The 14,549-nt window shown below is 48.9% G+C and overlaps 1 protein-coding gene across 2 annotated transcripts in view; it reads left to right on the top strand.

The window, feature by feature from the left end:
* Positions 1-12,857, top strand: part of SLC35F3 (solute carrier family 35 member F3) — a gene marked incomplete at both ends in the record, with an annotated part of 226,418 nt that extends 213,561 nt beyond the window's left edge. For both annotated transcript variants that reach the window (XM_080937041.1, XM_080937042.1), the window contains 5 exons: positions 1,308-1,527; positions 5,697-5,822; positions 7,724-7,916; positions 9,427-9,516; positions 12,622-12,857. In XM_080937041.1, coding sequence (XP_080793167.1) covers positions 1,308-1,527; positions 5,697-5,822; positions 7,724-7,916; positions 9,427-9,516; positions 12,622-12,857 — 865 coding nt within the window. The remainder of the gene's footprint in view (positions 1-1,307; positions 1,528-5,696; positions 5,823-7,723; positions 7,917-9,426; positions 9,517-12,621) is intronic.
* Positions 12,858-14,549: the final 1,692 nt, after the last annotated feature.

The following is a 14,549-nucleotide window of genomic DNA, read 5'->3' on the forward strand; positions in this document are numbered from 1 at the left end:
TGACAACATCTTCTGGCCTCCATGTGCATTTACACAAAATTCATCCATACACACATGCACACATGCACACACTCACACACATTCACACATGCACAAACACACACATATGCACATACACACACTCTCACACACATTCACACATGCACAGACACTCACATGCGTACACACAGTTACACACATTCACATATGCACAAACACACACTCACATGTGCACACACACACACATTCACACATGCACAAACACACACTCACATGTGCACACACACATTCACACATTCACAAACACATACACAGTTACACACATTCACATGTACACAAACACACACGTGCACACACACACACACACAAATAAGTCTTTTTATATTGCATATCTCTGCCTAACCATAAAGGCAAACTATACATTCCTATTCGCCACCTTCCCCATCAATAGAAGATCAATAAAAATGGTCTAGCCTACAGGGGTGCTCCAGCCTCTACACATTGTGATTTGATATGCCCATTCACAATGCCCACCCTTGAAAAACCACACAGTCGAGCTGCAAAGCAGATCTCAGTGTTTATGTAAGTTTACAACTCTGTGTTGAGCCTGCGGCCTGTGAGTTATAAGTTGGATGCCCCTGGCGGTGACTTTCTTCTTCCACGTGAAAGTTACTGAAACCCTCTGTCAGCTCCTTGAGTCTCCAGGTCAGATAATCCTGGCACACCTGCCATGGAAGCCATCAGCTCCAAGCTTGGAGTAAGCAAAAGGGACAACAGCCTGCAACATCATACCACAGTGTGAGGTCACTCACAGTCACCTCTCACTCAAGCTCCAGGAACCTAGCATCTCCTCTGGGGCTACACAAACACACATATGCATCGATAAATAATAAAAAATAACAGCAAGCAAGGGACCTAGTCCTTTCTTATGTTTTCTTTTGTTTTGTAGCCCAAAGTTGGCTTTGAACTTGATATGCAGTGAGAATGATTCTGAATCTCCAAATCTCCCTCCACCTCCCAAACGCTGCAATTACAGGGTTGTGCCAGCAGGGCTGGGGATGGGACCCAGGACTTCTTGCATGCTGGGCAAACCACTGCACCCACTGAACCACGTGCCCTGCCCTTTTGAGTTTTCTTTTGCTTATGTGAGTAGAGGGTAAGCCATGGTCTGTGAGAACCCAAGATAATGACTCTCTCTCTCTCTCTCTCTCTCTCTCTCTCTCTCTCTCTCTCTCTCTCTCCCTCCCTCCCTCCCTCCCTCCCTCCCTCCTTCCCTCCCTCCCTCCCTCCTTCCCTCCCTCCCTCCCCCCCCCCCTCTCCTGTTCTAGGGAATGCTGTCGGTTTTTTGGAGACAATGGCTTGACTTTGAAAGTGTTCTTTACCAAGGCGGCACCTTTTGGTGTCCTTTGGACTCTCACAAACTACCTGTACTTACACGCAATAAAGAAGATAAACGCTACAGACGTCTCTGTTCTGTTCTGCTGCAACAAATCATTTGTTTTCTTGCTGTCGTGGATCGTTCTCAGGGACAGATTCATGGGAGTGAGGGTAAGTTCTCCATTATCTGTCTTCCTCCTCTCGGTCAGGCCAAGCAGAACCCACCGTGCCCATGCGCAAGAGTCAGCTGCTGACCGAGCTCCTTCTAATTCTCACAAGTGCACAGTTCTTGTTGTGGCTTGCAGGCCTTCGCGCTTGCTAGCCACACTAGATAAGCATTTGTGAAAGCACCTTTCATCCCGGACATTCCACAGGCATCCCCTTAAGTTCATGCCCAGCAGGGAATCAGCCAGGGTGTATGTGTCTGGAAGAGGCTTGGGGCCTTGGATGAACCTTACCCAGAAGCACCAGTGTTAAGTTAGAGCTGGGAAGTGGTGCCGGGTGATGGTGGTGGGGTGGGGGTGGGGATTTCACTTCAAACTGTAGATCAAGGGCAAATGCGATGACATTCCTTGAATGGCCGGAATTTTTCATGACAGTTGTGTGGCGAATGGTAAGTGTAGTGTGAAGTCCCAGCAGGAAGATGGAGACACCTAACCCAAGGAGAGGAAACAGGTGTCATTGGTCCAGGACAGAACCATGGTGGCTTTCTACCTGCTCCCTCTGGTAGTCAGGGACCGCCTCTGCTGCAGGAGAGAATGCTGGTCACTCAAGGTGCATCTCTTCCCTCTCCATGCTAGGGCCTGGCGCCCCATCCAGGCTAGCCATGTTGGCAGCCATCAGGAGGCAGACCCCGGGTCCTCTGCTCTGTCCTTGTTTCACTGTCCTGAAACTAATGACATCACCTTGAGGGTGGGCTCACGCCCACCTGAGTTACACAAACAGCAGTAGGGACATGAGTCAACTGTTGGTTCATATTTTTAGCTTACAGCAGGGGGAGAGTTTGTTTTGAGGCTCAGTGTTAATTTTGGAATAAAAACTCACGCCCCGGGCTGCCACCCAGAAAAGCCTTCAGCAAATAAATGATCTAATACGTGTCTGGAAGGACTACAGATGCTTCACACAGATTCAGACTTGGGTGTCCTGGGGACACTGACCCATGGTTATGACTTTCCAGGCTCTGCTTAGGGGTCAAAGAATCAAGAGACAACGTAGAACTTTGGGGACTGATGAAGATGTCCCAGGCAAATTTTTTTGCTATTGGAAAGAGGCGCTTCAAGGTCAACGGCACATGCTGGAAAGAAACAAAGAGAGATGTGGATGAGAATAAACGTGAGCTTAAGCCGACTTGCAGCGCACGGTGTGGTTGAGATCTGTGCTTGTTTGTTGTAGGAGACTTTTCCTACATACCTACTGGATACAGCCTGGTGATGTTAGCCTCTGGTCAAAGTGCTCTCGGCTGACCCCTGTACACTACAGGTTTGCTGTGGGAGAAGCTACAAGGTGACAGGATGCTGTAACATACAGATGCCGTGCAGGCATGCTCTCCTGTTAGGACAGAATGCTGTAACATGCAGATGCCGTGCAGGCATGCTCTCCTGTTAGGACAGGATGCTGTAACATGCAGATGCCGTGCAGGCATGATCTCCTGTTAGGACAGGATGCTGTAACATGCAGATGTTGTGCAGGCATGCTCTCCTGTTGGGAGTGTGCGGCCAGTCACTGTAGGCTACAGAACCAGTACAAAGCTCTGAAAGACCGTGTAGCTTCCATCCCTGGGGGCTGAGTGACCGATGCCAGCTTCATAGGCTTAGAAGGCAGGAGGACTGAGCTCCTCTGCTCCTCCTCATGGGAGAGAAGGCTTGCAAGTAGAGCAAACAAGACTTGCATGGTTAAAACAATTGCTTCAGGCACCCAGTTACAGCTTGTTGAAGATGGGAAAGGACACCTGCATTCTAGGTTACTTGGATGGGTTCAAAAAATAAGGAAACATGTCTTCTATTACTCTGGAGACCCTGGTCACTCCTGGTGTCGATGGACGGTCACTGCTTAGGTGTCTGTTTAAACACAGCTCAGCCTGATCTCATCTTAACAACCAGTACTCCTCCTGTGGGCCCTGGGAGAAAGGTTCTTACACAGAGGCCAAATGCCCAGTCTGGGAGACTGTGGCCCCATGAGCAGAACCAGTGTCTGAACCTTAGCTTACCTAGTCTTTAAGCAGACAAAGGAGAGAGGTCACCATCTGGTGCCCTAAAGAAGTTATTATTATTATTATTAAGAAGTTGTACCCAGAACCTATGAATCTGCTGGACAAACTTGACAGGTCTGAGTAGAGTTCAGTGTAGCACAGAAAGTTGGCAAGGAATACTTTCACATGGATACCGAAAAAAGAGAGCATAAGGCCAGCGGCTCTCTTCCACGTCACGCTTGTCCTCCTGAACTCTCGGGCTAGATGAGGACCTGGGACCTGGTTTTCTGACTGAAGGATCTTGAAAGCATCCACACACTTCAGAAAGTGTCCTCACCTTCCCACAGGGCTGCTAAAGCTCAGAGAGCAGACACCCCAAGGCAGATCTGCAGACCTCAAGACCAGTGAGTGCTAGGACCCCGGAAGTCACCGTCTCTGGTGCCTTCTGCCTGAGTGAGCCCACAAGACCTGGGTTGTCTGTCTCCACAGCTGAGGGCAGCCTCACCTATGGAGGCTCGGTCTGATCCCTCTAGCCTCTCTCTGCATCTCTAACACAGCCCAGTTGAGCTGGAAGCTCTTAACTGTTGATAGTTAACCAGTGGTGAAGAACATGGGAGAGGCTGGAATATGCCCTGCAAGTCTTCAGTAAAAATAACCGAGTCTCCTTTATTACCTCAGATGTCAGCCATACAAGATTTCAGAACCATCAGAAATCTCTCCTCCCTACTCCCCCTTTTGTCCACCTCCTCCTCTCCCTTCCTCCAGGGTCTCTCACATGTAGGAATGTCACCAAATTCACAAGGTAGTTCAGGATGACCCAGACAAGCCTCTATTCACACCTAAGAGCACAGCAGGCCATGGCTCACTCAGTGTCTTAGTTGCTTTTCCTGCCAAGACAAAGCATGCGACAAAGGTAACTTAAGGAAGGGAGGGTTGACTGTGGCCCCTGGTTTGAGGGATACGGTCCATCGTGGTGGGAAAGGCATGGGGGCAGAATGGTGAGGTGGCTGGCCACACTACATCTGTACAGTCAGGAAGCAAAGATAAGGAAGCTGGTGCCCAGCTCACTTTTTCCTCAGTCCATGGAGACTCTTCCTTCTCTAACCCAGCACAGACTCCCTCACAGAGAGGTCCAGTGTCCCCGGGTGAGTCCAAATCCCCTCAGGCTGGCAATGATGATTAACCACACACCCTGAAATCACCTTTATCCATTTAAATGTTAAACCAGATATGCTATTCAGCAGCCTCTGTTCAGACTCTTCTGCCCCCAGCTGTGTGCCGGGGCAGATTCCTTAACCTCTCTGAGTCTTCTGTAAAAGAGGGTGAGTGTCACTAACCCCCTGGTTTGAGCTTAAGGGAAGGAAACAGTGCTGATCTCTGAAACTCAGCTGTCTGATGCTGCCACTAAGGTCAATGTTGAAGGTCTTCCCCTCTCCTAGCTCCCTAGGGCTCTGTGAGCACCAGGGCTGCTTCTGCTTGGACTCTCTGCGTGTGTTCTCCTCCAAGATTGTATCTCACAAGCCGCAAGTGCTAAGAACAGCACAGAGGAGAGATCCAGGAAAGAAACAGCTAAGGAGAAGGAAGAAAGGCCATGCTTCTGGGTCAGGGAATGATCTACAGCCCTCGAAGGACAGTGGTGTGTGATTGGTCCCCGCTGTTAGTGTGTCAAATGAGGACAATGTTTTGCTGTCACCACTGTGGCATCCCTGTCGAGGAGAAAAAAGCACCAAGTCTGGGCCCTGCAAGGTACCTGTAGAAGATGGGAAGAGAGCTCAGAAGTTCCCAGGTGCTGACGAGACTGTCCCTCAGGCCTTGTCATGACTGAGGAGCCTGTCCCCAGAATATGATCCCCAGTCTGTCAAGGCTCAGTGGCCAGCCCTGGCTCCAGCCTGGGACAAAGCCACACCGCCACCCGGCTACCCCTGCCTCAGCATTTTGGTTTGGTCAAGTTTGGATATGTGTCCTGTAAGCTCCAACATCAGCCACCTGTGCCTCCTCTGCCCAGGAGTCTTGGGATGAGACACAGCTTTTTCTATCTGGAAGAACCCATGAATAGAACATTCTAGCTCTTAAGCACTTAAACTTCCTTCCAAGTCTTGACAGTGTCTCCTCCTCCCTCCACGACATGACAATGTTTTTCTCCCTCTCATAGATCGTGGCTGCCATCCTTGCCATCGCAGGCATTGTCATGATGACCTACGCTGATGGCTTCCACAGTCACTCTGTCATTGGCATAGCCCTGGTGGTGGGCTCTGCTTCCATGTCAGCCCTCTACAAGGTAGGCACAATGAACCCATCTTCCCAGCAGATTTGGGGGCAGCAGAGCCTTTCGCTTCAGACATCCTGGATGGTGTATGGGCTTCTAAGAAGAGCAGATATTTTCAGTATGCATCAGGAGGCAGACTCCAGGGCAGGCAGCTGGATCCCTGGACCCATCTGTGCCTGAGCCTGATGGGACATGGAGTCCCACAAGTCCACATGGACTATGTGGATGGCTCTGTCATATAACTCAGTGGCTGTGTGATATTGGGGGGCACCAAGTACTATGAGTCCATGGCGGTCTGAACACTATTGTAAAATAAATACACAAAAGTATCTTTGGCAAGAGCTGGGCAGAATGGCTTATATCTTCCATGCTGTCACTCACAGAGGCAGGAGCATTGCCACAAGCTTGTTGTGAGCCTTTGCCTCAGAAAAGAAAAAGTTTTGACAAATGTTAGAAGCCACTGGAAAGTACTCCCTAAGTGGCAGTCTAGAGACAAACAACTGTTTCATAGCAGGGTGTCCTGCTCTTACACCAATTTGGTTAAGCTCCATGCTGTCATTTCCAAGCTCCTGTCTCTCCCTCTCCTCTCCTTCCTCTCCCCTGGGTCCTCTCTCTCCTCCTTAGATAGAAAATAGAAAATGGAGACCTTTTCAAGGCTACAAAATGTCTTCACACTGCCCCCTCTATGATCCCTTCCTGGAGCTAGGCTCCTCCCACCCCAGTGATCACTTCCTCTTACTAGGCTCCACCTCCAATGGGCTCTTTCTCTAGCTTGGCTCCACCCCAATGATCACTTCCTCTAGCTAGGCTTCTCCTTCTAAAGCTTCTATGACCTTCCCAAACAGAGCCACCAGCTGGGGATCACATGTTTAAACACACAAGCCCGGCAGTGCGGAGGGAACATGTCACACTTAAACCACAGCATCTGTCTACAGGGACTACCTAGGCAGTCAGAAGCTCTTGGTTCCCTTTCCCGATTGCCTGCACACCAGGCAAAGGAACCATGAGGACCGACAGCTACTTCATGGGGCTCCTTGTTCACAAAACAAGTTGGATAGGGCTCACGGACATGCCTGAGTCCCGCTTCTGGTCACTCAGTCACATCTGTCCCTTGTTGCCCGGACCTTTGAGCATCAGAAATGATGTGTAAATAAGAACAGTGCAGGAGGATCGAGTCCAGTGCAGTCACTAAGGCCTTTGTCATTTCTTCAAAAGGAAGTAAGATGGAGCGGGGAAAATGTCTTTGCAGATAAAGTCCTCTTGGTGGAGGGGGAGGGAAGGGGCAGGTGGGTGGGCGTGCTGCTCACTAAAGTGCTTGCCTTGCAAACATGGGGTCTGGAGTTGAGAAGCCCATTCCTCTAAGTGCTTACTGGTCATAGCAACCCACCTATGATTCCAGTACATGAAAGACAGAGATGGGAGACCCTCCAAGGAAGCTAGCTCGCTAAACCAACCAGAGAGGCAAGCTCTGGGTTCAATTAGAGACCCTGTCCCAATATATAACATGGAAACTAACCCAGGAAGACACCCGAGGTCAGTCTCTGACCCTCACGCGCACACACACAGTGTTGTCCTGGGTCAGGATCCATTTGGAGGCTTCAGAGAGGCTGTGCAACCGTGGCAGACAGTTCTAAGCATTCTAAGCCTTGCGAACAAAACGTAACAGCCACGTGCAGTGTGCAGACCCTTGACGCCCGGAGACAAGGTTTGTGAGGCAGACATAACTCAGCTTGAACTGCTGCTACCCAGCATGTGGATGGCGGCACTCCACCAGGCTGCATCATGATTCCCTGACAGAGGAGAAAGGTCAAACCCGGTGGAACTATGGCGCCCACCGTCCCATCGGCCCCCAGATTTGTCAGTGCCACACAGGTGGGTCCGGGTTTATCCTTACCTCCTACTCTCTTTGGCAGGTTCTGTTCAAGCTGCTGCTGGGCAGTGCCAAGTTTGGAGAAGCGGCCTTATTCCTGTCCATCTTGGGTGTGTTCAACATCCTCTTCATCTCCTGCATCCCTGTCATCCTCTACTTCACCAGAGTGGAGTACTGGAGCTCCTTCAGTGACATTCCATGGGGAAACCTCTGTGGGTTTTCCATTCTCTTATTGAGTAAGTAGCGCGGCCTGTTCAGAAACCCCAGCAATGGCAACAGACAAGTCATGGAGGAAAAATTCCATGCTCCCTTGCTGTCCTGAAGTTCTCACTCTTCTTCAAAGTCCTTGCAACTTCTTAAAAGAACAATATTTAAGATTTTGGGGGGGTCACTTTAAAAGGTAGGGCTTGTAAAAAGATGTATGCATTTCATTGTCAGTATATGAGTGTATACTTACACTTGTGAGTTTTGCCTGCATGTATGTACACCATGTGATGTCTGTGGAGATCTGAAGATCTCAGATTCCCCCTAGGACTGGAGTGACAGATGGTTGTAAACCACAATGTGGGTGGGACCTAACCCGATGTCCTTTTCGAGAGCAGCAAGTACCCTTAAACCCCTAGCCCTCTCTCAACCCCTTATTTTTAGTTTTGTGTACATGTACACATGTGTGAGTGAGCCACAGAGACCTGAAGAGGCTGTCTGTCAAACATCTTGGAGCTGAGGTTACCAGCAACTTTGAGCTGTCTGATGTAGGTGCTGGGAATTGAACCTGGGTCCGCTGAGAGAGCAACTGGCGCTAACTGCTGAGCAATCTTTCCAGTCACACACCTTGGACTTGAGGAGGGATTTGCAGAACTGTGGCCATTGTCGTGGCAGTTGGCATATCAGCTGTCACTGCTTCTCTGAATAGCACAGTGGCAGTCTGTGATTAGTGAATGGAAGAGGTGTCCCCGCGGCACTGTGAAAATGTCTCTATTCAGCAAGAATGATTGATTACCGTTCTCGTTAGCGTTCCACCACAGCCTGACACTGCTGGGCGAAGGCTGCTGCGTGGGAAAGAGACAGAGATGCCCATGAGTTCATTCTAGTTTCATTTAGATGTCATGACAGACACGACAGCCAAAAGCACCTGAGGAAAGAGATTCATCTGGGTACACTTCCAGGTCACAATCTAACACTAAGGGGAATCAGGGCAGAAAACTCACACAGGCGCTTGAAGCAGAAACCATGGAGGAGCTCAGCTTGCTGGCTTTTTAGCTCAATCACTGGGTCACACTTAGCTAGCTTCTGTAGCCCAGGACCACCGGCCTAAGGATTGATGCTGCCCACAGTGGACCAGATTCTCTTAACAGCAATTAACAATCAAGGCAACTCCCCACCCCTGCTGACATGTCTGATCTTGGCAGTTCCTCAGTGGAGAGCTGAGAATAGGCTGTCGGGCTGACAATGAAAACCGAGGACACTTCACATCCCTATTCAGCTGCTCCAGGCACAAAGCCCACAATGAAGAACATCAGCAGCTCTTTGGTCATCTTTCCCAGACCTGTTCCCTCAAGTTCTGTGGCTTGTTAGAATGCGCCTCCTAACCCCAATTCTGCACCCTCAAGGAAAAAGCTTAAGTTAGAGGAATGGCAGGGCTCCTGTGGTGCCTGCCTCCTGACTGAGAGACTGTGGTCAAATGAGCCAGCACAGAGGTCAAGGACAGGACAGCTATGAGTAACTCTTTGAAATTCTCTATTTCAGCATTCAATATTGTATTAAATTTTGGAATTGCTGTCACGTATCCCACGCTGATGTCTCTTGGAATTGTCCTCAGTGTACCTGTAAATGCAGGTAAGCATTGCTTCATTGCTTCATGGACCTCTGCCTCTGTGTGTTATAAACACACCATCTCTTGAGCTAATACACATGCACACACACACACATGCATACACACGTACACTTTGACATAGCCACTTAAATCTATTATTACTGTGGCTGCTGCTACATACTGCATGTTCAACCTCGGCAGAGAAAGAAGACACATTCAGTGTTACTTAGCACATAACCTTTGTTGCCTACACAGCCTTTTCCCATGACAGGTCTATGTTGTTGTTCTTGGTTGTTTCGCTGTACTTGGGATGGAACCAAGAGCCTCCTGCACACTAGTCCAACTCCCTACCACTGAAGTGTACTTCCTTCATCCTTCCCAAACATTCTGTTTGGAGATGGGGTCTGGCTAGCCTTTAACCCACTTCATAAGCCAGACAGTCTTTAAATCTTTGATCCTCCTTCCCAGCCTCTGCCCAATTTAGCAGAGAAATGTCTATGCCCAGTTGAGCCCAGGAAGTACAAGGCTGTCTCCATCCAAACAACGAACATAGGACAATGTGGAGCAGAAAATGAGTCAATTTTTGCAAGTCACTTTCAGGAGAAGTTGCCACATCAGGCAGTCATGTGGAAACTGGTTGGCTCTCCAGTGAGGCAGGCATGTTATTTCCTTCTGCCTCCTGGATGAGGGCCAGAGCTTTGGATATGGGAACCCACTTTGTCCTGGGGCCTTGTAGTTGGCTCCTCTCCCTGACTGCTTTATGCTGGCTTGAGCTTTCCATTTCCTCTCCAGAGTCCTCTGCCTCATACCCTGGCTTCTTGCAAAGTTGCCTCTGGACCACTGATTCCATTAGAGAACTGGCTTCCAGGGACCCAGCCCCATGCCCTATTCACAGTAGAGTTTTTGGTCACTCTTGATTTTAGAGATTTTCCTGAAGTCTGGCTCTCCTCCCTGACTCCCCATCCTGTCCCACAGTTCTTTATGCCTCACCTTGACCAGACTGCCCCAGGTGCCTCATGCCAACAGTGTAAAGAGACCTCAAAACACTAGGCATGGTCCAACAATGCCCACCCCACCCTAGATGTCCGAGGTCCCCATTCACCAGCCCTTTGGCCAGTGTATCTCATCACAATTGAAGGCTGTGCCTGCCCCTTTTGCTTCACACTGAGACGTAGAAGAAACAACCCATAAGACATGTCATACTTCAGAGCTGGGGGATAGCTGCTATGGTGGCACACCCTTGTAACAGCAATGCTGAGGAAACAGACAGGAGGCTTCCCGGGCTCATGGACCCGCTAGCTTGGCTGACATAATGGGCTCTAAGCAAGAGAGAGGCCCTGTTGCTGCCACCCCCCAAAATAGATGGTGCCCAAGAAACAGTAATTGAAGTGGCCCCTCATCTTCATAAATAGCACACATGTACCCACATTCATGGTCACACATACACATACAGAGCGAGGGGAGAGAGAGACAGACAGACAGACAGACAGACTGAGAGAGAGAGAGAGAGACAGATAGAGGAGGAGAGTAGCTGAGAAGGCACCTGAGCTCCTACTCAGCTATCAAAAAGCAGTCTCAACGTAATAGGCACCTCTCACACAGCACCCCTACAGCCATGTGTTTTAATTTGGTGTTGCACATGGATATGGTAAAAGGCATAGCCTACACTAGTTTGGCACTGAGAGTTAACTTTGGCCACATCCTTCAGCCAAAGATTAGTAAGGACATTTCGCATGGCATGGCATAACTGCAGGACAGAGGGTTAATCCCTTGTCAAAGGCAGGAATCCAGAAGGTGAGGACCAGTTGCCAGCCTACAGAGCTCACCCTGGTATCTGCTCAGAGGACCCGGGGTGAACCAGAATTAACAGCTGTCAGTGTCTCTGCCTCCCTGCTAGACAAAGTGGGGAGGCGGGGAGAGGAGGAGGAGGAGACAGGAAGTTGGGGAAATAACAAAGCCTAGTTATGGCAGAGAGGAAAAAGTGACCAGGGTGAGCAGTGGGGCCTAGTTCATCAACAGTTTGCAGCCTCCAGTCGAAGAGAGAAGAGACAAATCTCCCTCCTACGGTAATACTGTCTCCTGAGGCTGGCAGGCTTCAAATGGGCTCAATCTGGGTTAGCCAAGGAGAGAAGGGAGGTGTCCCCAAATAGGAAAGACGGTGCCTTTAATAGTGGGGTTCCCAGAGCACCATCATGGCTGTTAGACGAGGGATTGGATTTTTACAGCTGGATCTCAGTTACTCTGTCACCTGAGTGCTCAACAGCACAGCTCAGGAGTCTTCAGTGAAGTCCTTGGGGAAAGGGAACCACCTGATGCTTAGAGCCTCACGACAATCGATGGGCAGGGACAACAAGGACTCTTCACTGCAGCTGGGTGTGCTGGCACATACCGGTCACCTCAGCTTTTTGGAGGCAATGGCTCGAGGATCAGGAGTTCAAAGTCATCTGCAGCCACTTAGTGAGTTCGAGCTACTACATAAGACTCAAGAAACAAAACAAAAAAAGAAAAAAAAAAAGGTGTGTGGGGGATGGGAAGATGGCTGGGTGAAGACCCTTGCTACCATGCCTGGTTACCCAAGTTAGACTCCTGCGATCCACAAGGTAGAAGGAGAGAAATGACTCCCAAAAGTTGTCCTTTGACCATACTGTGCCCCTGATACTCACAAGATCATATTATACATGTTAAACAAACAAATAAAATATACAAACAAAGCTTTTAAAAAGAAAATTCACAAATAGTATCCTAAAAGAACTGGGTCAGGTTTGCTTATCAAAATGCATACACATGTAGTAAGATTAAATTACAAAATAAATGTCACATATGACAACACAGATGCTATGAAAAGTACCAAAAATATAAATAAAAATGTTTTCTTTATTCCAAAAACCCAAATCATCCAGAATTAAAACCCCAGCATAGCTAATTTTACCCTTGATATCCCAGTTACCCTTGATTTATTTTTCTCACACTCAAATCACCAACTTGCTGGATTAGATTCAGACGGCGGCACTCGAGGCCAAGGCCTCAGAGGAGACCCCAGTCTGCACTAACAAGCCTCCTGCCCTGGGAGAAGCTCAGACCTGTCACCACATCCACAGACTGAGTCAGTGGTGGTTTGTCTCCCACAGTGGTCGATCACTACACCAGTCAGATAGTCTTCAACGGGGTCCGGGTCATCGCCATCATCATTATCGGCCTGGGCTTCCTCCTCCTGCTCCTTCCAGAAGAGTGGGATGTCTGGTTGATCAAGTTGCTCACCCGCCTCAAAGTAAGGAAGAAGGAGGAGACAGCAGAGAGCGGCGGGGACTTGGGCACGGGTCCCCAGAGCAGGAGCAGAAGAGCCCGCCCATCCTTTGCTCGCTGAGAAAACTCCTCTAGAACTCTGGGACGCCCCCATGGTAATGTTTTTGAGGTCTCTTCCTGAGGGAGGAAGCTCAGTTGGGTGAGGTGTACATACATGTACAGGTAACCGCAGTAAGTTCTACGGTATTTATTGGCATGTCCAATCTGCTTGCACTTTTCCATGTCAGACCTTCCACTAAGGGTACCGATTCAAAAACCGACAAGAAAAGAACCTCTCAGCACTTCTTCCATGAATGTAAAGTGGGGTAAAATGAGCCTTGTGTCGGTCTCTTCAGAGGACAGGCAAGCTGGACAAGCCAGGGCAAAGGCTCTGCCTCTTAGCAATTGAAAATGACATTGTGCACTGTGATTATTTTTCAGCTATAGTAGGTCATATTTTGTTTTATACCAGAACTGTATACTTAATTTTAAGGAATCTCAATGAACCAAAAGATAATTGTCAGTTAATCTGGGTGGGTGGGTGGGTGGGTGGATGGGTGGATGGATGTATGGATGGATGAATGGATGGGTGGGTGGGGTGGACGGGTGGATGGATGGATGGATGGATGTGTGGATGGATGGATGGATGTGTGGATGGATGGATGAATGTGTGGATGGATGGATGGATGTGTGGATGGATGGATGGATGTGTGGATAGATGGAGAGATGTGGGGGTGGGTGGATGGATGGGTGTGTGGGTGTGTGGATGGATGGATAAACATATAGGTGGATATATGGTTGGTGGACAGATGGGTGAATGGGAAGGGGGAAGAGAGAGGAGAAGCAGAAAAGGATAATAAGACATGAAGATAAACAGAGGCCAGGCCTGTGCCAGGTCACATGATAGAAAACAGAACTCTGACCTAGCTGTTCTGGTCTCGGAAGACCATGAGGAGAACTCAGTGCCTTCTACAGCATCTCTGTCCTATGTGCAGCGAGGTGACATATGTCACTGGCGTCGTCTTATAATTTAGATGTAGTAATCTTAAAAAAAAAACAAACTATTTATGTACATGTGTGTTCAAAAGTGACAAATCTGGTGGCCAGTGCATTTGGAGGGCAGTTGGCAGTGTGTGGCACACACAGCAGGTACACTGTGTGGGAGGGACGGCTGGTGGCTTTTACTTCCAGACCAAGACTGAAACATTGGTTACTGAGTCTGTAAGCCTTTTAAAGAAACAGCGCCGGGCTGTTTACTTACACAATTTAGGTCTGCCAGAAACTTCTGTCTGTGACAGATCTGTACAGAGGGACTGGGCTTAGAGTTTACTATTTTTGAAGTTTACATTGTTACATATAAATGGGAACCTGATTTTGAAATGGTGTCATATCCTAAAGGTGCGTTCTGGAACCACGGAGTCTTTTGTTTCCTGGGGGAAGGGGGACTCACGACCTGAACTTTTTAGCCAATTATTATTCTCAGTTTCCATTACTTGTTTGGCCAAACAGATTAATAAAATATTTGAAACAAACAAACAAAAGCAGTGAGTGTGCTTTTGGTGCCTCCTGGTCACCTCCCACTAAGGGCCCTTGTACAGTCTGTGAGCTTCCTGAGGGAAGGTGGTTGTTGCTATGGTGACAGACATAGAAACTGTAAGTCTGCAGGGCTGAAGGGATGGTGCAGTAGGGGGTGCAGGGGTAAAATACCTGCTGCACAAACATGTGCACGCATGTAAACAGCTGAGCATAGCTAAATGCACATGCTTGCACGCAT

Source organism: Micromys minutus (assembly GCF_963924665.1).
Source record: "Micromys minutus genome assembly, chromosome: 24".
NCBI lineage: Eukaryota > Metazoa > Chordata > Mammalia > Rodentia > Muridae > Micromys > Micromys minutus.